This window comes from Dermacentor andersoni, chromosome 4 (genome assembly GCF_023375885.2).
Source record: "Dermacentor andersoni chromosome 4, qqDerAnde1_hic_scaffold, whole genome shotgun sequence".
Taxonomy (NCBI): Eukaryota; Metazoa; Arthropoda; class Arachnida; order Ixodida; family Ixodidae; genus Dermacentor; species Dermacentor andersoni.
Window position 1 is genome coordinate 71,390,654 of NC_092817.1, and position 26,546 is coordinate 71,417,199.

Genomic DNA, 26,546 nt, shown 5'->3' on the forward strand with positions numbered 1-26,546 from the left:
CACCATTGCGATCTCACTGCGCACAGAGAAGGTATTCTCTTGGCCATATCAAAAGACAAACCTTCATCTCCCATCAGCGCTATCGGGGCCCTGGGAACTTTTTGGGCTTCCATTACCCTTGGTCATTAAACCATAATAATAGGTGTGTTCTACCGCGTACCCTCTCCGTCATCTTTATTTGCCAATGAATACCATGGCACTATTTACCATGTACGCAATTGCTTTCCTTCATCGCCCATAGTAGTCCTCGGTGACTTCAACTTTCCAAACATTACGTGGAACAATGACCGACCCTATCTGTCGCCTTTTTCAGAACAAGCTAAGGAGTTTTTAGAAGCATGTTTTGTTTTTTCGCTTTCACAACTCGTTACCGATTCTATGCCATCCTCTGCCATTGTAACAAATACCCTTGACTTAATTCTAATTTCTTATCCTGACCTAATGTCTTAAATCACACATTTACGTGGCAAAAGCGATCATTGTCTTCTTCATTTTGCTTTCAACTAAACTGGTCCCAAAACCACGAAACAGCGGAAGATTATACACGATTACAAAAAAGGCCGACTTTGACGCAAATGACAGAGAATTAACCTCATTTCTAGACGACTTCCTGCCTGATTTTGACAACCGTTCAGTCCAAACTAACTGGAACTTGTTCGTTGCTAAAGTAAACAAACTAGCCAAGAAGCATATACCAGCTCTCACAATGGTTCTAAATCCACAAGCACCCTAGTATGGCCCCCATATCAAGCGGCTTCCCAACCGAAAGAAACGTTTTTTTCGCTTGGCTTTAAAAGCTCCCCCACCGGCTATGGTGTTAGGCTGCTGAGCACGAGGTCGTGGGATCGAATCCTGGCCACGGCGGCCGCATTTCGATGGGGGCGAAATGCGAAAACACCCGTGTACTTAGATTTAGATGCAAATTAAAGAACCCCAGGTGGTCGAAATTTCCGGAGTCCCCCATTGCGGCGTGCCTCATAATCAGAAAGTAGTTTTGGCACGTAAAGCCCCATAACTTAATTTAATTTTAAAAGCTCACCCACCGAATCGAGGTGGGCGACTTACAAATTAGCATTTGATACTTACATAACTGCCTTAAAGGTTGTTAAGCATAAATTTTTTTTCTACCACTCTTCCATCTATGTTAACAAATAATGTTGAAAAATTTTGGAGAACTATCAATCCCCCCGTCTAGTGACCACATCGCCTTGGACGATTCTTCAGCTTCCCGTCTTCCACGCGAGCAATGTGCTACTCTCTTAAACAATACCTTCATCAAAAAGTTTTCGACCAAGTGTAAAAGTGTTCTGCCTGCCACACATGAATATGACTTTACACAAGTGCCTCCAATTATTGTGGAAACGTCTGGTGTTCTAAAACTATTTAATTCTCTTGATACTTACTCTTCTACCGCCTATGACTCAATAAACACAAAATTCCTAAAAAGTACTAATACTGTTAGTTCACTTATTCTTACAAAGCTTTTTCTGCAGTCCTTCTAGATACGTCCACACTACCTAAAGAATGGACGATCGGGTAGGTGGTTACCCTACGTAAGTCAGGTAACAACAAAAAAAGAAAAAATTCACCAAATAACTAACGTCCCATTTCGTTGACTAGCACGTGTTGTAAACTACTTGAACTATAATTTTTTTTCTAACGCTGTTAAATTCATCGAGTATAATTCATTTTCGCCCCTGCTCAGCACGGCTTTCGCAAAGCTTTCTAATGTGAAACACAACTGTCTTCATTCACTCACGAGCTACATCAAATTTTGGATCGTTCTTCTTTTGTCGGCTGTATATTCTTAGATTTCTCTAAAGCGTTTGGCAAGGTTTGCCACAGACTTCTCTAGTACAAATTAAATAAACTAAATCTAGATATTAACCTTCTCACGTGTATTAAGCTCTTTCTAAGAAACCGCACTCAGTTTTAATTCTTAACCGTATGTTAACCGTATGTTAGACTACTTGCGCCGTACCTTCGCTAGCTCACCTTCTAACCTAAAACACCTACTCTATAAAACTCAAATATGCCCTAAATTAGAATACGCTATTTCTGTATTGGATCCTGGCCAGGATAACCGGAAAACGGCTTTAGAACTTGTCCAAAATTTCTCAGTTCGATTTATATTTTCTAATTATAATAGAACTGCGAGTATTTCTTTCATGAAACATTATCTCAGTCTTCCTTTGCTGCCTGTGCGACGTAGAATCGCACGTCTAGCACTCTGTCATAGGATTTATCATCATTCTACACTGCACATGCAATCCTTTAAAGACCACATTATGTATAACAGCGTGTTGATCAGTGTAATGAAGTTGGGACTTATCTATGCCACACAAAGCGTTTTCTCCAGTCTTTTTTCCCGCGTACATGTATAGATTGAAGCCACCTTCACGCTGATATCGTAAATACTGCCGATAACAGCCTTTTTCGTGAAACTTTAGCTAACATTGCATAACGAGGAATGTCTTTTGTTTCACAGCAGCTAACATTGCACAGAAAGAAGCCTCTTCTATTCTAGCATTGTGTTTTGTTCATATTAATCGCTGCGTTTTGTTTATACTTCCAACGTACCACATTTTCTTTTGTACCACTCCCCTCTATAATGCCTCTGGCCCTGAGGGTATGATTGATAAATAAATAAATAAATAAATAAATAAATAAATAAATAAATAAATAAATAAATAAATAAATAAATAACGTTGCCGCGTCGCATGCAGTTTGGTGTTTATGTCATCGACAAAAATGTATTGGCACGGTGCTTAGCGACTAATATTCTTGAACGACTTGGTCAAATGAACCACAACCACATAGGTCCATGGATGCAGTGCTCTTTTGTGCCATGAGTGTTCCTCTGGAGGGATATATTCCGCGTCTCCGAAAACGTAGAAGCCATCATGGCCAACCAGTGTGATATAATATTGTATATGTTATATTATTATATAAACTAAGCTTAGCCATGTAATATTCAAGCAGCGCTCAGTAGGAGTGAGGTCTGTACAAAGCATCAGGCCATTTACGCAACTTCAGTGGTGCATTACTTACCGTCAAACTACATCACAATCCCCGCCATCGGCCTTTCTTCAGTGGCAGGTGATTCTTTCTTTCCTTGGCTAACGTGCAGTTTTTCTGGACTGCCACTTCATCGCATTGCCGTCAGAATGTCATCGTTCCCTTCCTAGGCGCAAATTTTTTTTGCACCATTTAAATTTTGTTGCTATTTTCGCAACAACGCCAACAACTAAAAAAAAAAAAACAACGAACGTGGCAAGGACAGACTACCAAGTGCTGTACGCTTTCTTACTGAACCGAAAGTAACTTAGATAATGCTCACAAATCTTCGAGACGTCAGGTTAACGTCCTACAGCTGCTGCACTGTACAAAGCATGATGCGCACGCGGTACAAGAATAATTACTTCTTTTTTCTTTTTTTAGCAGAGCGAAATATAACCTATGATGAAACGCACACAAATAGAAACAGACTTTATGCGTAGGGAATGGGGAGGTATACGGCATTTTGGATCTCCTTAATCAAGCGACAGAAGGCAGCGACATGGGCAACGGGAATGCCGCACTTTAGGGTAAAAATAAATGCTTTAGCGACCTTTGGAGATTGCAACGAATAATCTTAACAGTCTTGTGCGAGGACAGCGAAGATGTATGAAGAAACAATAAATTATCGCGTGCTCGAGGGCTATGGTTACTAGCCTCGGCTTATTTTTACTTTCCCGCTAAGTCTGTCGGGCATGCTGTCGCAAAGCGGTGGCCTGATGTTACCGACTAATGAGGGAATATTTTATTTTTCACTGCCCTAGTAACTCAGTGTTACACCCCGCTTTTTCTTTCTTTTTTTTTTGTAAGAACTTGCTGTATAAAGTTAGGAGTGTACACTTGCAGGTTGGTTCGGTGTTGAGAGCTTCGTTTTTTTTATAGGTTGTGGTTGGGCCGCACGTAACTTCCTATATACGGCCCTGAGCTGTTGAAAACTTATTTACATAAGAGAGAAGTGCAAACTCTCGTGATGATGTGGTAAGACGCCAGTGTCTGTGTGTGTGTGTTTGTACATCTACTTCTTTTAGTACCGCTTACACTCGAAGCATTTCTCCAGCATGTAGAAATAACCGGTATTTTGAATGTTTTTATCCGCAATATTGATAGTGGTGTATTTCTTTATTTTTGTTTTATATACTTTCACTGCTTTTGCTATTTTCTTCAGGAGTACTGCACATTTTTAATGGTGCATGCCTTCTATTTTTTCACGTTTTTTCGTGTAAAGGTTTATCATCTGTTTTCGCATCAAGACGGAGTAAACTGAACGCCAACCGAAAAGGCGCTATTGCTTACATACAGGAAACCTAGCAGTCTTTTAACACAAACTTGCAGTGAACAATGTTTCCGCGTGGATGCCAGAACGCCCCCCCCCCCCTCTCTTTTTTTTCTGTTTTTCATTTTACCACACACTTTCGACTGGCGTTAAGCTTAATTTCTCGTTATTTGAACAGACTTCCGGCCAGGTCCAGACGTCGTCCAATTATCGATTTTATTAATGTCGCCTGACTTATGCCGATTCAAAAGGTTTCTTTTTAGCGCTTTGGCTTCTCTCTGGGCTCTATTTTTTCCTGGTCCCAGTAACATATTCAAAGATGTTTTGCTCGCAACATTTCCTTGTATTTCTGTCTCGTGGTCATGCGTCACCAGCGTGACGCATGATGGTAATAGTTGCGGATAAGACAAAGTATATGAAATGACGTGCACTGCGCGCTTAGTCTCCTGTCGATTTGTGAACGTCGTTAGCCTTCAACCTGCGTTTCTGTAACATTGCTCATACGATCGCACTGTTAGGAATTGAACGAGTGGTGGGCATCTAATGAGATTATAACCAACAGCGCGAGGACCATACTCACTTCCAACTTCTTTTCCACCGATAATATGAATGTAATATACGTACAAGCATAATGCAGATAACTTAAACACATTAGCTAGGGGTCTACAACACCAATAAAAGAAAAAAAAAAACATAACTCACGCAATGAACTGATTCATGTTACGAGGAACTAACACGTGCCAAGTGCGCAATAAAATTGAACTTTCTCACTAATTGGACAAAGAAATGACACGCTGACATTCTATACCACACACTGTTCCATTTCATAACAAGACTTGTTGTTGGACGAGTCCTGCCTTGGCGTTCTGTCTTGTCCGTGTCTATGTCTTTCTAGCGCTAGCTTAATTTTATTCCGCGCCATTTTAGCTGCACCGATACTTTCTTTCGTGGTCTTTCCCACTGACAACTGCCAGCAATAAGAGGCATTTTACGTGAAAATGATTAAACAGTGCAGCCACCCCCTCATTTAGAATGCACTTGAAAGTTAAGTGTTCCCTCCCAACTTCACATGGAAAAAAAGAGAAGATCATTCGCAGTTTCTCCCCGTAATAAACGGCCTTTCCATATTCCTCCAGTGCTGAGTGAATGTTAGCTTAACACGTGACTTTGACTAACACTAGTATGTATTATTCTCCAATGTATTGAAGCAAAACAGGTGCAGCCTCGTCAACCTACCTGCGTTTTCTTTTCCTTCTCTCTCTCTCTCTCTCTCTCTCTCTCTCCCCATCCCTCTCTCTGGCTCCGGCCTGTGCAAGTGGTCTTATCTCGACTTCTGAAGGCCATGACTTTCATATTTGCTCACTCAGTGCCTTTGAGGGCACGGTCTGCAATTCCTAACAGCCATTGATACGTACGTATGGATTTGTGAATACAAAACCGATCATTCTTATATGCAAATTTCCATCGAGAGATTCATAGCAGTCACATAAGTCAGGCAACAACGGCAATATAGAGGTCACGAAAATAAGCCAAACCTAATGACTGTAGACGTCAACTTTCAGCTTCACTGAGCGAAAAAGGAATGATCGTTTTGAAGGTTAGTATCTTTTTCAGGGATGAGCTCCACAGTTGTTTCTGTGCTCCCAAGGTGTGTTGTGGTACTGTTGCCAACATTCATCGGTTTGTGTGATAGAACTTTAGTTAGTAGTCAATGCTTGTCGGCGTCTTTGTTAGTTAACTCTGCAGCTATGCATGTGTACAATGTTTCGTGGTACCTTTCGTTGTCTGCGACGCGCTGTCTAAAGGGTACACGAAAAACGCTTTCAGTGGGAGCTCAAAATAGGTCAAAAATCTTTCTCGCGGGGCTTACAGACGGCCGTACTGGTGTTTAGACAGCCGATTAGCTGAACGAGTAAACTGACTGCGACCTATAATTAACACTAATTGTTTCATCTGGCCAAGATGCGGCAAGTCGAAACAAAGCGCGCTGCCTCCAACAGAACGCCATTACCACACTCTCCGACCGGGCCGGTTGCTTAGTGGCAGCTGTGCACACCGCGTTCGCGTCGCACGTGCGAGGACGACACCTGGCAATGGCGGTATAGTAACGCCGGTAAAGGAAGCGCCCATCGAAGGCATAGGCCTTCTCCTATACGTTCTACTTCGTAGCAGTGTTTTGCTTGGCTTGCGTTGGCTTGTTTGACCGTCTCCTGCTGGTTTACTTCAACGCCATGCCTTCTGTCTCACCTGTACGTACCAGCATGCATGGTAATTTATTTTCTTGCCTTTTTTTCTTCCTTCCCGCCCTTCTCTGCCTAGGGCTTTTCTGTTCTCGATCGTCTTCCATATGCAGAGTAGCATGTAGGTTTGTTTGTGTTAAATGTGACAATATGGTAAGTCTGGCTAATTATGAGCCGGCTATGCCTAAATCAATGTTAACCCAAACGCACATTAAATATCTAGATGAGGGAAGGACATAAACTGAAAAATTAAAATATATAGTCAAAATTTTTTATAATCGCACCATAGTGCAACTCCCTAGACTCACTCTGCAAATGCGCAAAGGCCGCGGAAAAACTGTCAATCTAGGCATGCCGAATACATAGCCAGCGTATCATCTGTGACAAGCACACTTACTCGGCTCGTCGTTAAATGTATCAATTAAAAGCATAGCGTGCAAGAACTCTGTGACACGATAAAACCGCATTGAAGCACACAAAATGTCAAATAGTACAAAGTCAGTCATCACGGTGTTGTTGTGAGGCATACTTAATGTCACTTAACCTCGCTGTTCACAAAGAACTAATGAGATTACTGTCCTCAAGAAACTCACGAGAGGCTTTTACCACCTCTCTTTGTTTATAGCACGTGCGCGCCTACATATGTGCTGGCATGATTTCCCGTATGTCAATAGGGAGCCTTCTCTCTATTTTTCTCACCCTTCGAAGCCACAGGAACACGGGAATGCGTTCGAGAGCAGTAATTAGTTATAATAACATATAATAACACATTTTAGTCTAACTTCTATTTTAAACGTAATGAAAAGATACATGAACGACCAAGACCACTTTCCTGACTGCAAAGCTAGTTTTTCCACAAGGCATATAGAATGACGACGTAGCCAGTTTCGCAGTCAGCGCGTTACGTGCCCAGTTTGCGCGTTGAACGTGGCTCTTGTGACGCAACCACGCACGGCAGACAAGTCCCAGCATACGAAGCTGCCACTACTTTATTTAAACGACGATTGGCACCACCATTTACGCTTGCGAATTTCAGTGCAGAGAAGTACACTTGAGAAAAAAAAAAAAGATTTTCTTCTCTTGCCTGTGCCGGGGGAAATGCGCAAGGAGACGGGAAGACGAGGAAAGAAGAACAGTAATAAACAGGAAGAATGTGCACACTCCGCAAAGAAAGAGCGCAGCGACCTTTATTGCTGATCGTGTATAATAGACGTTCTTTCGTTCTACATCTCTAATTCGCTGCCTACCATTCCTTTGACGGCAAATCACGGCGCTTGCATTACTTTCAGAATCCACACCGATGGTGACACTAAATGCTTTGAAGAGATGTGTTCTCCATGCCTAGAAAATATTTGCGTTCACTTAACCTACTTACACTTTCGAAGCCCGGGTTTCTTCCTTTTATTGATGTTTGTACATATCTTCACACGAATAATAATAATAATACTTTGGGAAGCATACGTGTTGAACTGGCATACTTTTTCTTACACATTTTTTTTCTTAGCCGCTACTGAACTTTAGTGGCGATGTATTCTGGGTGGTACCAAAACAACCGCAGTAATGTGCTTTAAAACTGTCAGCCGCGTGATGTCTCTCCGCGCATCGAATAAACGCGCAACAGAAAAAGAAAAACAACTGCAAATTCGTCGCCCGCAAACGCCTGCTCGGTCTGCCAAAAAAGAACTGCGAATTTGATTCTGCAGATCTCACTGCGGGCACACTCTATGTAACTCAAACGAGAGGAGGCGCCTACCCCGTTGTACGAGATACGGCTCGCGTTGTGCCATCCGAGGCCCTCGCCATCCAGTTCAGGGAACTTCCCGAGTGGTAAAATATGGCCGCGCGCGCGCGAGGAGGCACCGTTTTCCCGGTTCGCTTAACGAGGCGCGCGCTCCTTTTTTTGGAGCCCGTCGAGGTTGGGGCGATAGCGCGCAGCCGCTCGTTTTTCGGTGAGGCAAGCGGCGCGGGAACGTTGTAAAGCGCCTCATTTACAGCGCGTCCGCACATCGCAACCCCCCTCCCCCTTCCGAAGAGGGAGCCGGAAATGACGTTTCCGCGCCGCTGGGGTGAAGTGAGTGTTGATAACGCGTCGTTTGGTGTTAAACGTACTTAAATCGACAGCAGCCAGTCTTTTTTTTTTTCATTTTTATGCTTTTCTCGATTCGCATTACTACTGTATATATGGACGGTGGCAGAAGTTACGTTGCCTGAGAGACGGAAGTGACGTAGAAGAGGTGTGTGTGTGTGTTTGCGTGCGTGCGTGCGTGCGTGTGTGGGACACCAGGAGTGCTCTGAATGTTTCTAAAGACTGCCCAACTAGCAGAGACGAAATTAGAACATCAAAGCAGCAAAATGCGTACGCTTCGTGTTCTCTAGGCAATGTGGCTTCGGCATAAACGCACACGATATAGTCCCATTCGTGTATACTTAACCGCTTACATATCCGCTACAGCGAATCGTATATATGTCGCACTACCAAACGCGCACAATCCTTCTATGCCCTTCTTTTTGCATGTCATCTTTCCAAGCGCACTGTCGCGACGTATTTATATTGCTGAAGTACTCGAATAAGGTCTGCTGCGCTCGAAAATATCTGCCATTTGTACAAACAAACGAATGCTTCAATGCGACGATAGAAATTGTTCTGCATGCCTCGTAAGTGAAGCCACGCGCAAAACAGGAAAAAAAAATACAAGGGAAGAAAAAATGTCCGCGAACTGTTCTTAACACTTGAAGCTACAGTGTTTACTCTTTAGCGAATGCATTCCCTAGACCAGTGCAAGCAAGCATTCGTCGTATTTGTAAGCTTTCGCGGCGAAACCTAGCCGTTTTCTATAGCAAACAGTTACAGGTGTATCGACGACGTCGCGGAGCCTTTCAGCTTCGGACGAGCTTTCACAAAAATGTTTTATCCTGGATGCTTTCGCTTCGCTCGCTTATATCGGCTCGACGAAGCGAGGGCTTATTTTCGGAAAAGGTGCTCACGGTTGCTCTTCTTAGACGCAACTCTGTAAACAAGAGCAAATGTCTGTTCTTGTAAGAAAGAACATTAAAAATAAAGATAGCGTAAATATACAGAGAGAAATAAATAAAAGGAGGAAAGAGAGAAATGAAGCGATACATAATGCAACGTAAAAATTAAAGAGAAATAGAGAGAGCGAGAGAGAGAGAGAGAGAGAGAGCAATCGATTAAGAGCACCGAAGCTTTGCCGGTGCGTCTGGTTGTCTAGAGTTCGACGCACGCTTCGAGTTCTCTTGCGCGATGAGGAGCTGCGTTCTTGATGTTTCGAAGCAGCGCTGACGGCTGCTTACGCTTCCTGTCCAGCTCGGGTTGTGGCTGACTTCGGCGCAGTTTCCGGTTCGATTGTTACGTGTAATCCACTCAAGAGCAGTGGCCTTCGGTACAACGTCGTGTCTTTGGGCGTTATGGCCTTCCGAACGCTGTGTAGGCTCTGGTCCATAATAAACCTTTCTTTTCGTTTGCGTTGGATCCTCCTACCGCGGTCTCGCGAGAGTCGTGCGCGTGGGAAACTAAAGTTGCAAACGAAAGAAAGAAAGCATAGCGTCGGATAAAGAAAAAGTAGGTGATACTACGTATTTAATCGAGCACCTCTGGAAGTGCTCTGGAACAGCCGTACAGTAAGTGATATGTTCCAGAGCAATGAAGTAATACTGACGAAATATAAAACAAATAAAAATAAAAAAGACTGATGCACGAGCTAAGCGGATCTCATTACGTGGAGTGCTAGCGCTAAATTCATGGCCAAATATGAGCTGTATAATGATAAAATGCGAGTCCTAATATGCGTAAGCTTATTTCGGAAGGGTAGTCTTAAACTAGACAGGATGTCATTTATCTGAGCAAATGCGTCATGCAAATTCATTGCAATAATGCGGAATATGCAAGTAACTCTTCACATATGACGAATGTGCTTTTTTTTTTTCACTCAAGTTAACGTTCGGCTAGTGAAGTCACCACAAATTTTGCAGTGCAGGCTTGTCTTTAAGTGAAAGATAGCTTCGAGGCCGGTTAAATTATTATTTTCAAGACGAGATTTTGGAAGGAAAGATAAGGACAGTGCCTCAACTCTTTCATCACACGCTGACAAAGAACTTCACAACAAAAGAACAAAACTGCAAATGTCAGCCCGGTGGTGAATGACGCTGTGATGAGATACTGTGAAAGTTTGTTTGCACCATTCAAGCAATGCTACCGCTTCTGTTACGCGTTAAGTCCTAATATATTGGCATGACCCATGGCTAAAGTAAAAGGGCAATACCTGCTGGATGGACAGAGATAGTTAACGAATTCGGCAGCACTAAAGAACCAATAACAAAGCTTTATAGAATACCACACCAAAAGGTAAGATAAAGCGTTATATTTTTTTCCCCGGCTTCTAAGACAACGCTTTGGTAACTTTGGGGTAGGTTAGGTTAAATATATGCATTTATTGGCCTTCTGGAGCATAAACGTCGTCGTCTAGTCGAACCTTTGAATGTCTGTAGGAGATTTTACGCGCGAGCCCGCTCAGTGGTAAATTGAGCATGAAGCGGTGAACACTTAAAAAGACAAATTCGTTGTTCTAAAGCGACTTGAGCATTTCTTTGTGAATTCGTTGTGAAGCTTGCGTAAAATTAACAGCAATGCTAAGTCCAACTGCAAGTATAACAAGCTTCGAGCGATACAACATAGAACTGCTATTTGAAAGATGAAGAGCTGTACAGAAAATATGGGCGTACAAAAGAAGAGTGCATCTCAGCCCATTACCAGGCTAGAGCAAGTATTATAGTGAACTACAACTGTAAAAACCGGTTGACAACGAGAAAAGAAAACGAAGAAAGCGAAGTTGTTTAACTAGACCTATACCATTAAGTGTCCCACATGTCGTGTACCTTACTCCATTAGACCATAAAAATGACGGGCTTGGGTTTTGCGCAACTGAGATCTCCTACATGTGGCGAAAGTGTAATCGCCTTAAGTGCCGACTGCAAATTGAGAAACAAATCGGAAGCAAGAAACTAAGCAACGGAGGTTGGCGCTATGTGCTCTTCAAGCAGATAAACCTATCAAAACTGGCCACTGAAAGCAATGACATGTACTTACAGCCATAGCAAACCTTTATACAAGTCTGAAAACCATCGCCATGCTACTGCCCTGCCCAGGAAAAAGACTGTACAGCTGTCTGTTGCGAAAAGCCTCTTTGAATCCATGTAAGACGAACGATTTGTTTTACAGCCGTCCAAACCTCTCCGTTTTTCGATGCCACCGTGTGTTCCTCGAATTCGACCGCTGCCGGAATCATCTGGTCCTTTAATGCGGAGCAGTTTGTTTGAACGGAGACAAGCGCCGAATCAGGCGAAATAGATGAGCCGTATGAAGTTATAAGAGTGCACAACGATAGCGATACTGCCTTACGCAACAAAAAGAAGGTCTGTACTGCTGTAATGACCCACTTTCGGAAACCTGACAGTTTCTCGAAAGTCCCCCTGAGCGTAAGCTTCTCGCGTACAAATGTTGCTGTGAGGTTCGGAGACACGTTGAGCATTATTGAAAACTTCGTAGCACGATGTGTGCTGGTGTAGGACGCGCGTAAAATGTAGGCCTTTAATTTGTTAGAAACTAGAGCCTGTTTGTGCACCACAACCCAGATTTCGGAAGTCTCTTGATGCATTAAGTTCACGTTGCGCTGAGCCTTCCAACACAAAGTGACAGTTAGAAACGAGCTAAGGTCATTAAGAGATGATGCGCTACCAGGGGCAACAACGCGCTACGGCTTTCTATTATAATAAAGGTTTTGGTACTCAAATAAAGCTTAGTTTTATGTCCTCCTGAGGCTCCTTGCACATAATATTGTACATTGCCTTCAGTCTTTCCTAAAATAAACTCGAAAGCAATTACGTAAAATATTCATCCTCGATGTGAAGTCAGATGCACGCGGTACCGGATGGAAGGGGTTTAATAGTGTACTTGCCGTTAGGTTTAGAGGAAATTGACACTAATTCAATCCAGAGGATACATTGTTCTGTTGATTATGCGGACTTCGAACATGTCCTGTGGGGCTGCGCCTCTGCCGGTCCCCCTTTCACTCAGGAGAAAATGATGAAGCTAATTAGGGCCCAGGATCATACCTCTCAAATCCTGGCAGTCCAGAGTGCTTGCGAGAGGGCCGTCAGGTTTCACCTGATGGTCCCCGAGTGGGCCTAGCCAGGTGACGTGGAGTTCGCTTACGTCTATAGTGGACCAAATAAAGTTGTTTCACTCACTCACTCACTCACTCACGGAGGGCGAAAAGCACAAGTGAAGGGCGTTTCAACTACCGCAGCATCGCGTGAAAATACAGGATGCAGTAATAACGTGCCAACACATACTACATGAAGTTACGTTTTCATATGGGCGTTAAGGCACAAAAAATAGTGTTTGTGCCATCACAAACGTCAAGAGTGACTTTGTGCGCGCACATAATGCTTGCAACTTTAAAAAAAATATGGCGCATTAAGAAGAACTGGAGTGTTATTGTTCGTTTAAAACACCAGTAAATAATAAAAAAACGACTCGAAAAGCGATTAGGTCCGTTAGCTATCTCGCGTCACATGAGAGTAATCTGAAATCCCTGGTACATTATGATGCACATCACCTTGACCGTTTTTCCAAATGCACTCGGAAGTGATGAAGTAAATAATTCATATCGTATATGAAGGTGGACATATGCGGAACAGCATGGAAGTAGCTTAAGCGTATTGTTGCTATAAGCTTTCGTGGAGGTGACACAAATTTTATCTCGACCGTTGTATCGTCACAGACAACGAAAATTACCTGTAAGATGTGTTTCGAATAGCGCTAGTTTACATGAAAATCCAGGATGTAAAATCAAGATGCAAACCTACCGCACGACGTTACATCTTCAGCTCTGTGCTTAAGCGAAGAAAATCGTTTTTGTACAAGGAACATGACGAGGCGGTTGCTTTCTCCGCATCCACGGAGATTAGCCTTCCTCACGGGACTACGTAATTTAAATAACAAGAAAACCACTTGTTCACGTTCGTAATATCCCAGTCGATAACAAGAACCAAGTTAAACAGCGATACATCCTTAATTGTTCTTCGGGTCTGGAGAAGACATAATATATACCGAGACATTAGAAACTTTAACAATAAAACTGAGAAGAGCCATGCAGATGTCTATCTTATTGCCAGTCTGAACCACATCGCATCGCAGGTGCGGAAGGCCGTTATGCTATGCTGCCGACTGGTGAGTTGGTAGCACGAGACCTAGGGGCGACGGCCTCAGAAGCGTTCTACACCTACCGGTGCCAGGTGCGAAACGCGTTCACCGGCCAGACACGTCTCAGCGACACTACGGGAAAGATCGTCGCCACTGGTAAGTAGCCATCGTGAGTAGCTTCTGTGTTGGCCCAATCTCCAATCAAAAGGGAGGCTGTATGCAGCACGAAATCTGCCTAGAAACTGTAAATAGTCAAAACATATTGTAAGGCATCACAAAAGTGTTTATGTACGTCAAAAGCACTATGGTACATTAATATTCATCGTAGTTAGGCGACAAAAATCTCCGGGGGTCGGCTGACTGACTCTGGGTTGCACTGACTCTGGGTTTAGCCCATGCGCCATATTAGCAGTGCTCTTGACAACTGCAACTGTTGGGAGTGGGGGGGCGGTTTTGCGTCGTGGTGTTCAGGGATCGTTAGGGGTCTGCGTTTCGATCTGCTTTCACGCATTCAGAGGTTTTGGGAAGGTCAACGGAAGAGAACAAACACAGGGTACCTGCTCCCTCACTTCAACACCTCGCATCGTCCATTGTTTCTTCACGTAGCGCTCCTTGCAAGGCAGTGCATGTATATAGCGTTGTACATGTTTGCGTCCCGTTTTGTATAGTTTGCACAGCGTCCATCGGCTTCGCGAATAGAAGTGCTTCAGGAGCAGCACGAGGACAGGCGCAGTTGTTTTTTTTTTTTTTGCTTTCTTATTCCTTCGAAACCACGTCCATTCGCTGCCGTCGGTCACATTTCATTCTTAAAGCCCCGCATTTGAATACCCTCGTGCGGTACCTCTGTGCAATAGTTGATGGGCCTGTCCACTATCTCGGTACATATATTTCTGCGCCCTCCGCGTGGCACATGCTCAAGCTGCGCTATATCTATCCATTCTTTCCTCTCTCTTCTGTTGCCCCTTCCGTTCGGTGCCATTTCTTCTCGTAATCCCGCGCCATTCGTCTTGGGGAAACAGGGTGCTGCGCGCAACCCACAAGGAGATGCGTAACGGTCGCGAGAGGGCGCAGCTGCGCTCTCCGCTCCTCGTCGGTTCCGTACAGCTCGTGGCTTTTTTCTCGCCTTATCGCTCGCTGCGAGCGCGGCCCCGCTGCAAGGCGTTTCCGAAGGGCAATTCTCGGGCATAAGCGGAAGTCAATACGGATGCTTTCATCTTGCCCTGTTTCCGCGCCGATGACGTTCCGATGCAGACCACTAGCGGTCGGTTGAGGCATGGGATATCTTTCTGTCTTTCGTCCGTCGCTTCGTCGCTCTTTCTTTTTCGTTCGGTTTAGGTTTTGTTTTCCCTGCGTCTTTGTTCAGTCTCATCGGGCAGACGAATGGTAGAAAAAAAGAAGCAGAGAAGATTAAGAAAAAAAGAAGAAAGAAACCCCAACAAGATAAGGCGCAAGTGAGACACATCACGACGACGATCAACGTTGTGAATAAACGAAATGAAAAAGGAAATTCAATTGGAGTACCACCGGCAGTTTGAGTCCGGTCTCGACGTGTGCGAATCTGTGGTGCTGGCAACTGATAAGATATTACACTTTGTACAAACACAACGCAGACGGAAGGTTCTCTCTGATAGTCGTACCCATGACGCTAAATTTGCACTCTCTTGTTCGCAAGAATTATTTGTCATTGGCTGACTATATTTGCTAATGATATGTGTTCCCTAAAACGTTCGCGGACCTCCTCAAGCTCATATAGCGGCCATTTTGGCCAAGATTCTTGGCATTTTAATCTATAGTAGCCTGCTTGCTAGACTGACTGGCTGATTGATTGATTGATTTGCCAATCTCTGCTTCAGAAGCCGCTCTAGCGTAAGAATTACGTTGTGAACACAAGCCTTGCTTTCTTATGTAGCAAAAGTATGCTCATGTATTCAGGTTCAGATGCTCATTAGGAACTCCTAATTGTTACTCTCAGACACACTCAATCAATCAATCAATCAATCAATCAATCAATCAATCAATCAATCAATCAATCAATCAATCAATCAATCAATCAATCAATCAATCCTATATTAATTTGTCAATCCGTGGACCTTCTATGTACCATTTCAAATGTAATTTCTCAGAAATATGCGGATGAAATTGCGACGTCGTTGATTCTTCAGGGCTCTTTGTTCTTACAACAGCTAGTTGTATTAGAAGCATTTGTTAAGGAAGAATACAAAACTCATATCGTTGCAATGAAGCTTGTATTAGACTACGTCACGTTGCTGGGAATTGTGTGGCACTGTCTGCATGTCAAAGCATAAATACTTTTGTTAATCGCTTTTGTTGAACCAATTGGCATGTATTCGATAGTAGTAGGGAACACTAGCAACAAAGGCAAAGTCATGCGGTGTAGTTTTTCTTTGTATTTTATGTAGTGGTTCCTGTCCCGGACAATTCGTTTTCAATTCACGATTTTATATATGTCTGTCATCATTTCTTTTTATAATGAAGCTTTTTTTCTTTCAGTTCAACCATTCTTTTTTTTCTTTTTGGCGGGTGAGCTTATTTCGCCGTTTTCAATGGGCCTATCTCGGTGATGGTGCAGTGTAAAATTATGTGCCACGGCAGTCACTTGGTATGTGCTACGGCGTTTTACTTTCCATTCAATCTTATATCTTGTCATTACAAACATTATTCCTTACTTATTATAAACATAAACACTACAGCCGCTACATGACCGTTCGTTACGAAAACAGTTACATTATTCAGTCAACCTTTCTTTACAAAGGAAGAATGATTCGGATTACTTAGAGAGAGAAAGTGAGAGAATAAACTTTATACAGAAGAGCACTCGAACGTAGGTAGCTTCTCCACACTACAGTAGGTGGTCCCCTCAGTCCAGGAGTCCAGCGGCCTTAGCTGCTCTTCTCGCTCGGTTGACCAAATTGAGCTGGTCCGTCGAGTCGGAGTTGGATAGCAATGCCTCCCATTGCTGTGTGGTGGGTTGTGTTATGGGTGTGTGCTCTGGCGCACTTGCGCACGCTCATACCATGCGGTAAAGCGTTGCGAATTGATCGCAGTGTGGGCATTTATCATAATACAGTGCAGGGTGCCTTGCGTCATAATGCTCTCGCACGAGACGAAGCCGTAGTATGGCGGAAAGTCCAAGCGAACACTTATCCCCACGTGAGTCGCAATAATTAGACGTCAACTACTCTTGAGCTTTAGATTTCTTTTTTTGTGTGTGTGTGTGTAACCAGCAGTCTACAAAGTTACTGCGTAGTTATTATGTAGCAGTGGCATAAACGTCTTTATTCAAATACTAGCTTCAGCACCTGCTTTGGGCTCCGTCTCTCAAAACACAGAATGCAGGCCAGGCTCCATGACCTACGGTAGGAACAAGTTATGGGGAAAACCGTAGACGCATGCTCGAACGTCGTTTGAACATTATGTCAAGTAATTCTTTGTGCTTTTCAGCTTCTCCGTAGCAGCTTTCACTGCATTCTAATAATGAAAACTGGCAAAACAAATCTTGTTAGAATAACAATAGGAAGAAAAGAAAACGTGCAAAGCGTAACTTCTCCGAGGAATCCAAGCGCCTATTCTGAGTGATCCACACGTTTTTCACAGGAGGCCGGGGAATAGGCGGTTACCTTAATTTGGATCCGTGAGCTAATTACGAAGCCACTAGCTAGGTTGCTACGCAGTTCATGCGTCTCATTCTCCTGTATTTGTTAGATTGCAAAGTGGTTGGATAATTTGGGAATTTTGTTCGGTGTTTCACAGTAAGAAACTATTTTTGTCGATTCGAGGAATAGAATGTATCGATTGCCATCGCCTCTTCTACCCTTCATCAGCTTAGGCTTAATTGCATTAGCAATTAAGAAATACAGCAATTTACTTGGCTTTTTATACTCTTCGTTCTTTCTTTTCTTACCTGGTGCATTCGACTGCTTTGCAATGTGGCAAACCTTAACGAACTTAGGTTCAGTCATTTGCTGTAAGTCGACAACTCTAGATTGATGGTGTATCCTTCCGATTCATGTTTTTTTTGAAGGTTAAATACTATTAGCAGGTAAATTTTCCAAAGCCATCAAAAATACAACAGTGTTCTTTATTCAAAACAGCCATTAAAAGCGGGTACTCTTCCCCTGCATAATATTTCTTCGTAATGAATTTCCTTATGACGTATTCTGTATATTCTTAGATTTGAGCTGCATACTTATTATTTATTTTTGGAGGGGGAGAATTTTTTTAGTGCATTCCGATAAAGGAAAGTAATTTTGAGTCATTGTATAGGTTCCCGCACTTTGTTGTATCTCGTCGTGTTTTCTGCTGGTCTCTCCAGGTTTTCTTATACACCGTTTAGGCTAATGTATGTGAATTATTATACTATTGCGTCGTAATTTAGACGTGAAATGTGTAACAAAATTATAAAAAATTATACGAAATAATAGAGTAGGAGATGAAACAAAAGATCATTTAAGTGCGTACTTGTCGGAAGAGAACGCCAGTCATCATCATCATCATCATCATCATCATCATCATCATCATCATCCTAGTTACGCCCACTGCAGGGCAAAGGCCTCTCCCATACTTCTCCAACTACCCCGGTCATGTACTAATTGTGGCCATGTTGTCCCTGCAAACGTCTTAATGTCATCCGCCCACCTAACTATCTGCCGCCCCCTACTACGCTTCCCTTCCCTTGGAATCCAGTCCGTAACCCTTAATGACCATCGGTTATCTTCCCTCCTCATTACATGTCCGGCCCATGCCCATTTCTTTTTCTTGATTTCAACTAAGGTGTCATTTACCCGCGTTTGTTCCCTCACCCAATCTGCTCTTTTCTTATCCCTTAACGTTACACCTATCATTCTTCTTTCCATACATCGCTGCATCGTCCTCAATTTCAGCAGAACCCTTTTCGTAAGCCTCCAGGTTTCTGCCCCATAGGTGAGTACTGGTAAGACACAGCTGTTATGCGCTTTCCTCTTGAGGGATAGTGGCAACCTGCTGTTCATGATTTGAGAATGCCTGCCAAACGCACCCCAGCCCATTCTTATTCTTCTGGTTATTTCAGTCTCATGATCAGGTACCGTGGTCACTACCTGCCCTAAGTAGATGTATTCCCTTACCACTTCCAGTGCCTCGCTACCTATCGTAAACTGCTGTTCTCTCTCGAGACTGTTAAACATTACTTTAGTTTTCTGTAGATTAATTTTCAGACCCACCCTTCTGCTTTGCCTCTCCAGGTCAGTGAGCATGCATTGCAATTGGTCTCCTGAGTTACTAAGCAAGGCAATATCATCAGCGAATCGCAAGTTGCTAAGGTATTCTCCATCAACTTTTATCCCCAATTCTTCCCACTCCAGGTCTCTGAATACCTCCTGTAAACATGCTGTGAATAGCATTGGAGATATCGTATCTCCCTGTCTGACGCCTTTCTTGGGATTTTGTTGCTTTCTTTGTGGGGGATTACGGTGGCTGTGGAACCGCTATAGATATCTTCCAGTATCTTTACATATGGCTCATCTACACCCTGATTCCGTAGTGCCTTCATGACTGCTGAGGTTTCGGCTTAATCAAATGCTTTTTCGTAATCAATGAAGGCTTATATAAGGGTTGGTTATATTCCGCACATTTCTCTATCACCTGATTGATAGTGTGAATATGGTCTATTGTTGAGTAGCCTTTACGGAATCCTGCCTGGTCCTTTGGTTGACAGAAATCTAAGGTATTCCTGATTCTATTTGCGATTACCTTAGTAAATACTTTGTAGGCAACGGACAGTAAGCTGATCGGTCTATAATTTTTGAAGTCTTTGGCGTCCCCTTTCTTATGGATTAGGATTATGTTAGCGTTCTTCCAAGATTCCGGTACGTTCGAGGTCATGAGGCATTGTGTATATAGGGTGGCCAATCTTTCTAGGACAGTGTTCCCACAATCCTTCAACAAATCTGCTGTTACCTGATCCTCCCCAGCTGCCTTCCCCCTTTGCATAGCTCCCAAGGCGTTCTTTACCTCTTCCGGTGTTACTTGTGGGATTTCAAGTTCCTCTAGCCTATTCTCTCTCACCTTATCGTCGTGGGTGTTACTGGTACTGGTACTGGTACTCTATAAAACTCTTCAGCCACTTGAACTATCTCATCCATATTAGTAACGATATTGCCGGCTTTGTCTCTTAATGCACACATCTGATTCTTGCCTATTCCTAGTTTCTTCTTTACTGCTTTTAGGCTTCCTCCGTTCCTGAGAGCCTGTTCAATTCTATCCATATTATAGTTCCTTATGTCCGCTGTCTTACGCTTGTTGATTAACTTAGAAAGTTCTGCCAGTTCTATTCTAGCTGTAGGGTTAGAGGCGTTTGATCAGATCTTTCGTCTCCTGCGATAGCTTACTGGTTTCCTGTTTAACAGCGTTACCACCGACTTCTATTGCGCACTCCTTAATGATGCCCATAAGATTGTCGTTCATTGCTTCAACACTATGGTCCTCTTCCTGGGTTAAAGCCGAATACCTGTTCTGTAGCTTGATCCGGAATTCCTCTAGTTTCCCTCTTACCGCTAACTCATTGATTGTCTTTTTATGTACCAGTTTCTTCCGTTCCCTCCTCAAGTCAAGGCTAATTCGAGTTCTTACCATCCTATGGTCACTGCAGCGCACCTTGCCGAGCACGTCTACATCTTGTATGGTGCCAGGGTTCGTGCAGAGTATGAAGTCGATTTCATTTCTAGTCTCGCCATTCGGGCTCCTCCACGTCCACTTTCGGCCAACCCGCTTGCGGAAAAAGGTATTCATTATCCGCATATTATTCTGTTCTGCAAACTCTACTAATAACTCTCCTCTGCTATTCCTAGAGCCTATGCCATATTTCCCCACTGACTTGTCTCCGGCCTGCTTCTTGCCTACCCTGGCATTGAAATCGCCCATCAGTATACTGTATTTTGTTTTGACTTTACCCATCGCCGATTCCACGTCTTCATAGAAGCTTTCGACTTCCTGGTCATCATGACTAGATGTAGGGGGGTAGACCTGTACAACCTTCATTTTGTACCTCTTATTAAGTTTCACAAGACATGCCACTTTCTCGTTAATGCTATAGAATTCCTGTATGTTACCAGCTATGTTCTTATTAATCAGGAATCCGACTCCTAGTTCTCGTCTCTCTGCTAAGCCCCGGTAGCACAGGACGTGCCCGCTTTTTAGCACTGTATATGCTTCTTTTGGCCTCCTAACTTCACTGAGCCCTATTATATCCCATTTACTGCCCTCCAATTTCTCCAATAGCACTGCTAGACTCGCCTCACTATATAACGTTCTAGCGTACTAAACGTTGCCAGGTTCATATTTCAATGGCGGCCTGTCCGGAGCCAGGGATTCTTAGCACCCTCTGCAGCGTCGCAGGTCTGACCACCGCCGTGGTGCAATTTGATATAAATTAGCATTGCGCTGAAGCCCGGTCTGAAAAGACCGGGCTTAAGGACTCGAATAAAGTTTTGTGAATGAATGAATGAATGAAGAAAGAAAGAAAAAGTAAAGAAAACACTTTCTCGTAACAAAAAAAAAAAACAATAAGCAAAGGAAGAAATAAAGAAAGCCTTGGCAGATGCTTCGCCTTGTTAAGTTGTATCAGTCGGAACGTGGTTGCGCACTCTTAGTGTCTCTATGTGAAGGTGTTTTTCTGCAGATGTGTGCAGAAGCATGGAGATTTTCTTTCTTTCTTCTTTTTGCTTTTGATTTATCTCACTCCAAGCGTCCAACGCCTGCGGAGGTTTCGCAGCAGGACACTGATAGCGTTGAAAAGCTGCACCCGGGGAGACTTGAATTCTGAAAGTGTTCACCCGATTCCACGTGGCTCGGGTGTCCGAGTCTCGAAAGCAGCTTCCTTTTCCTTCCCTGAAACCCCGAATTTCTATGTCGACCCGAACGTACGCATTAAAATAATGGTTGGGGGGAGAGAGAGACCCACTACCTAAGTACATTCAGAGGAAGCTTCGTTTTCTGAGAGATCCGGGGCATTTATATTGCGAATAATTTCTCGGTTACAGCTAGAAAAGACGTGGAAACAATGTGACGTATGCTTCTCGTGGGTGATGGTCTTGGTGTTGGAGCACAAACTACTGCAGAAGCGGGCAGGTTGCAACTATGCAAGCTAACGATCGCTTATTGGCGTATTCGAAGTTGCTGTTTCGTCTACTGTTGAAAAAAGAACACTTTAGAAAGGGGTAACACGGGAACAACATGTGCCTAGCCCGGGTAATGTTTTCACTCACCTTTCTCTCTTTTTTTGTTTCTACTTGTAAGCCCGGCAGCCAGATTACACCATATAATTCGTGTGAAGGTGTGAATTGGTGTGCAGCTGTTGAGTCGATACCATAGTGAGAAAAACAAAAGAATACGGCAAGTTACGGAATGCTGGATTTCGCGTTTAGCCCTAATGCTCCAATTTCACATTTAAAATAAATTTGAGCAATTGCAATTATGTGATCGTGAATATCTATTCTAATTATAGGTAGGAAACATTTCAATTAAAATATCTAATTATATTACAGTAGGTTGTTTAAATAAGGAATCTCTCCCCAGGCGCGTAGCGTCCACTTTATTGTTAGCGACAGCGATGAGTACTCGTATACTTGGAATTCCTGCGTTGAATCTTAAGAGACAAAAAAGTCGCAGTTTCACCCGAAAGGGGAAGCATCGATTGCGATAGCAAATTAGTGGACAGCTATATGAAGTAAGGATAAGGATAACTTGTAAACATAGGTATACTAACTAAATTAGCAAGCATTGTGCCTCGCTCGCACGAGCAAACATGAACACATCGAGTGAGAACTCGATGACCACGGAAACTCGCTGTCAAAACGCTGCAGTGAAGAATTGCGGCAGCAGCAGCGAGCAAATTGACCTTCATGCTGCCTCTCGCATCAACGCGAATGAAGTCACGAAAACACAGCGCAGCGCGGACTCTGTCCCCGTTGCAGATGGCTTTCAAGATACAGCAGCCCGGCCGGGCGCACGCCGCCGTCCAGGCCGCCCGGATTAAAACGCACCGCCCTCCTTTACCCTCCCCCCGAAGCCTTAAGCGCAACGGAAGGCGGCGTGCTTCCTCACCGCTTTTCTCTGTTGCGTGCGCGAGATTCTTTGTTGCGTGCGCGAGATTCGCGAGATTCGCGAGATCGCTGGCTCACCCTCACACGTTTTCGCTAGCAGATGCAGCATATGGGGCGCGGTGACGATTTTATTGCCCTTAGGCTTTATACGAAATCTCACGGCAACGCCGACGTCGACGGCTGAAATACGTCTAGAGTGCCCATATAATTGCTATCGCAACGAAAAAAAAAAACATGAAGAAAAAAACGTCAGCATGGCGACTCCAGTATCCGAAATGTAAAATGTACGTGCGGTTGGTTTTCACGGACTGTATACTTTAGGTTCTTGTTGTAAAGGTAAGAAACTTCCTAGAAGAATGCTTTCGTCTTGTTTATAATCCGGTAGGTCACTGCCGTTTGCCGTCCGGCATGGGCTTCTTGCCCCTGTAAAGCGTGCTCCGTCATATATAAATGTTGTATTGAAAAGGAGCTATCCAAAATTGTCGCTTTTATCAATTTCTCAGCGGCCATGTTCAAAAGAAGGCCAAGCCTCTTAGGGAGGCTTACGGCTCCTTCCACTCAATAATAAAGTAAGGTAGGTTTCCTTTACTTTTGTTTTCTTTCTTTTTGACCTTCGCCCTGCTTTTTCAATACCAGTATATAGCCGTCAAAAGCTTTGTTTGTCGCAGCAAAGAAAATAAATTTTTCGAAGTTTAGTATTTTCGCGATACAGACACTTAAGCTCTCTGGTGTAATACTTAAAGTATTTACATAGCCACACTTCTTGCCTTCATTCTACCACAAAGAAAATCGAGGCCTTTTTTAAATTTACCTTTTTCGCTCCCATCTTTCGATATTTAATCACTGACCACCAGTTTCCTCTGCGTTGCCTTCTTTTAGGCTAAAGTGCCGGACTCACGCAGCGTAGATTTCTCGTTACAGTTCTGTTTCATTTTTCCCTGTGTGAAATTCGGAGACACCGAAATCCTTCCGGCGGTGTTTATTTCTTATGGGTTCTGTTCGAAAGACCCGAGTGGGTGCTTCGTCTTCATCAATTGCTTTTAAACCTATATGCTCTCTCGAAAAAGCCATTTTCTGGATAAGGCCTGGTGTGTCTTTCAATGTGAGGGCTAAGTACGTACACTTTAACAATTTCATCATACTTTTAGAGGTTTTTTGTATGCGAATTTCTAAGCTAATTTGGGGTATCTTTTTCTTTATATGTCCTACAGTGTGGATGGTTTTCAGGGGGTTATAGACACTCACTATTGGTTTAGAGAACTGTTGGTTGCGTTACTTTCGGCTCAGCAGTAAAGGGAAGTGAACGGGACAGACAACACGAAATAAGTATCTCAGTTTCTTACTTTATTGTGCTTTCAGAACAAAACGATCGAGAGAAGTGATCCGCTCTTTAGAACCAGAAAGAAGTTAGGTTGTATACGTGAAATCTCTCCAGGCTATAAAAATAGAATGTTCGATCCTTTCATTGAAACGCTTATGAAATAGAAAAAGGGAGATTGGGACCGCTTCAGCAATCACAGTTTCGCCGGTTGCCTTTACTTTGTTTAACTTGTTACCGCCCATGTGCCAGAAAATATATGCATACTGATGTGTTCCGTTCGCCGGAGATCATCGCATTGCAGGAATGAATTTGTAGAACTTATCGAAGCCAACAAAAGAACAGTAAGTGATGAACTGTGCTAAGAAAAATGGGGATTCACGGCGGCATTACGGCGGAATAGGTTGGGTGGTGAGCGTGAGGTGACAGAAAAGCAAGTATTTCTTTTTTTCTAAAAATCAATAAGAAAGAAAGCGGTTCAGCGTTGAGCAACTGAGCACTGATGATTTGCCTTGTCGAAAGTTGGAATCTTCGTCTTATCTCCGTACGTAATTGACAAGTCAAAGATGAGAATGACCGCAGTATTATTTGCGGTGCTGCCTGATTCGATTGACGCTACAATGGCGATATCGTGTTACGGATCGGGGCGCGAAGACTGAATACTTTTTGTTAGAGCTCCTGTGATGTTGCTCTTCTTCGCTGCCAGGATTGTCTGTCATCATTTTCTACGAGCTCTAGCGTCGAAACCCGCTTCTCCGTATTCTGGCCCTGGTCACTAAAGCCGGAACTACTTTTTTTTGTGCTTCTGTTCGCCCACATCATTGGTCGGACATTTGTTATTTCTAGAGCAACACAAGGTGCACAAGAGAAAAAAACAACGCCATTCATTTTTCAGTGCACGGTACACCACGACCACGAAAAGTAGGCGCTTATTGCGGTTACAGGAATAATTAATTAGAGTGAGGAAAGAAAAAGAAAACGTCTCCTGGTCTGTTAACACTGTCATGTTTTATGCAAGCGCTAGACTCTTCGTCATAACATCAAAAGCAGGCTCACTTTTAGTACCGGAATTCAAACATACATCCGTTCCAAAGCCTTACTTTAATCAACGTGTAGCACGCGCCGCAGTTTCAAGTCACTTCACGCGTTGAGTGCCATCGTCTCTCGAGCAGCGGAGGGTGGAGCCAATCAGCCGCAGACGCGCGTTCAATTGACTGCGCTGGTGGGGGCCGATTCGAGTGGCTTCTTTAAATAGATATCTTCAAGAGGAGGAGCTATAAAGAGGGCGGGTCTAGTGATTCGTAGGGCTTTAGAGGGAGCGCACCTCCAAATAAATAGAATCCAGCTACGAAGTCGTTCGGGGCCATTTGCTGTTCGCTGATTCAGGGGCTCAGTTCAAAGGGTGGAAGACGAAGACACATAGAGCAAGCTACGGCGGGCCATTTCAGAAACGCGGTTCCACGAGTTCAAGGTAATTGAGCAAAGAACGGAAAACGCCCCCACCCCCACCTCCTTCCTTTTTTTTTTTTTTCAAGCAAATGACTAGTCTGACTTCAGTGCAATTTCGAGAGCCAGCTGTTGCCTGATAGATAATGTGTTCTTTTTTTTTTTGATCTTCTACAATGAAATTTAACACTGCAGAAAGCTTTAGCCAAGAATTACTGACAGTCATTCTAGTGCTTCTTTGATGGTAAACGTTTGGGAGTCTTAGTTGCACCAGGCATATTTTTGTCTAGGGTGTTTTTTTTAATGCATGATCTTAAGGGAATGTTGGTGCGCGGCTGCTCCATTTCAAATAAAATAGATGCATACCCAAATGAAAAAAAAAAGAAAGCCATAACCGAGCAAGAGAAAGGTAGCAAAATTGAAGAAGTCATTGAGAGCATATTTAGCGCCGGCGAACAAGGACAGAAGGGAGACGATACCACAGTGCGCTCCCTTTTGTCCTTGTTCGCTGGCGCTAAATATGCTTTCAATGTCAGTTAACCAACACGGCCAACAAATGACAGTGCTGAAGAAGTCAACTTGCAGTCATGCGACATGAATGCTTAAAAACAGCTTACAACAGAGCTCATACACAACATGCTGAAGTGTGAAGCCGACTAACTGCACTAACCACATATCACGACAGATATCACATAAAACACACTAAAGGCAGAAAACAAGAAAATAAGTATATTAGCTGAGATTAACGCACGTAGAAAAGCAGGCTTCGTGATTGTCTTTAGGGTAAACTTGTAAGACCCAAAACTTTTGTAAGATGATAAGTCGTTGTTTTGAAATTCTATTACACGATGTATTCTGATGATAGCCAGGTAGAACGATGCTCGAATTTCTG

General features: G+C 43.4%; 1 protein-coding gene across 1 annotated transcript in view; it reads left to right on the plus strand.

Moving 5' to 3' along the window:
• The window catches only part of LOC126536769 (cell adhesion molecule Dscam1-like), a 114,555-nt gene that overhangs the window by 54,489 nt on the left and 33,520 nt on the right, over positions 1–26,546 (plus strand). The window contains exon 6 of the mRNA XM_055073902.2: positions 13,787–13,948. Within this exon, the coding sequence (XP_054929877.2) occupies positions 13,787–13,948 (162 nt within the window). The remainder of the gene's footprint in view (positions 1–13,786; positions 13,949–26,546) is intronic.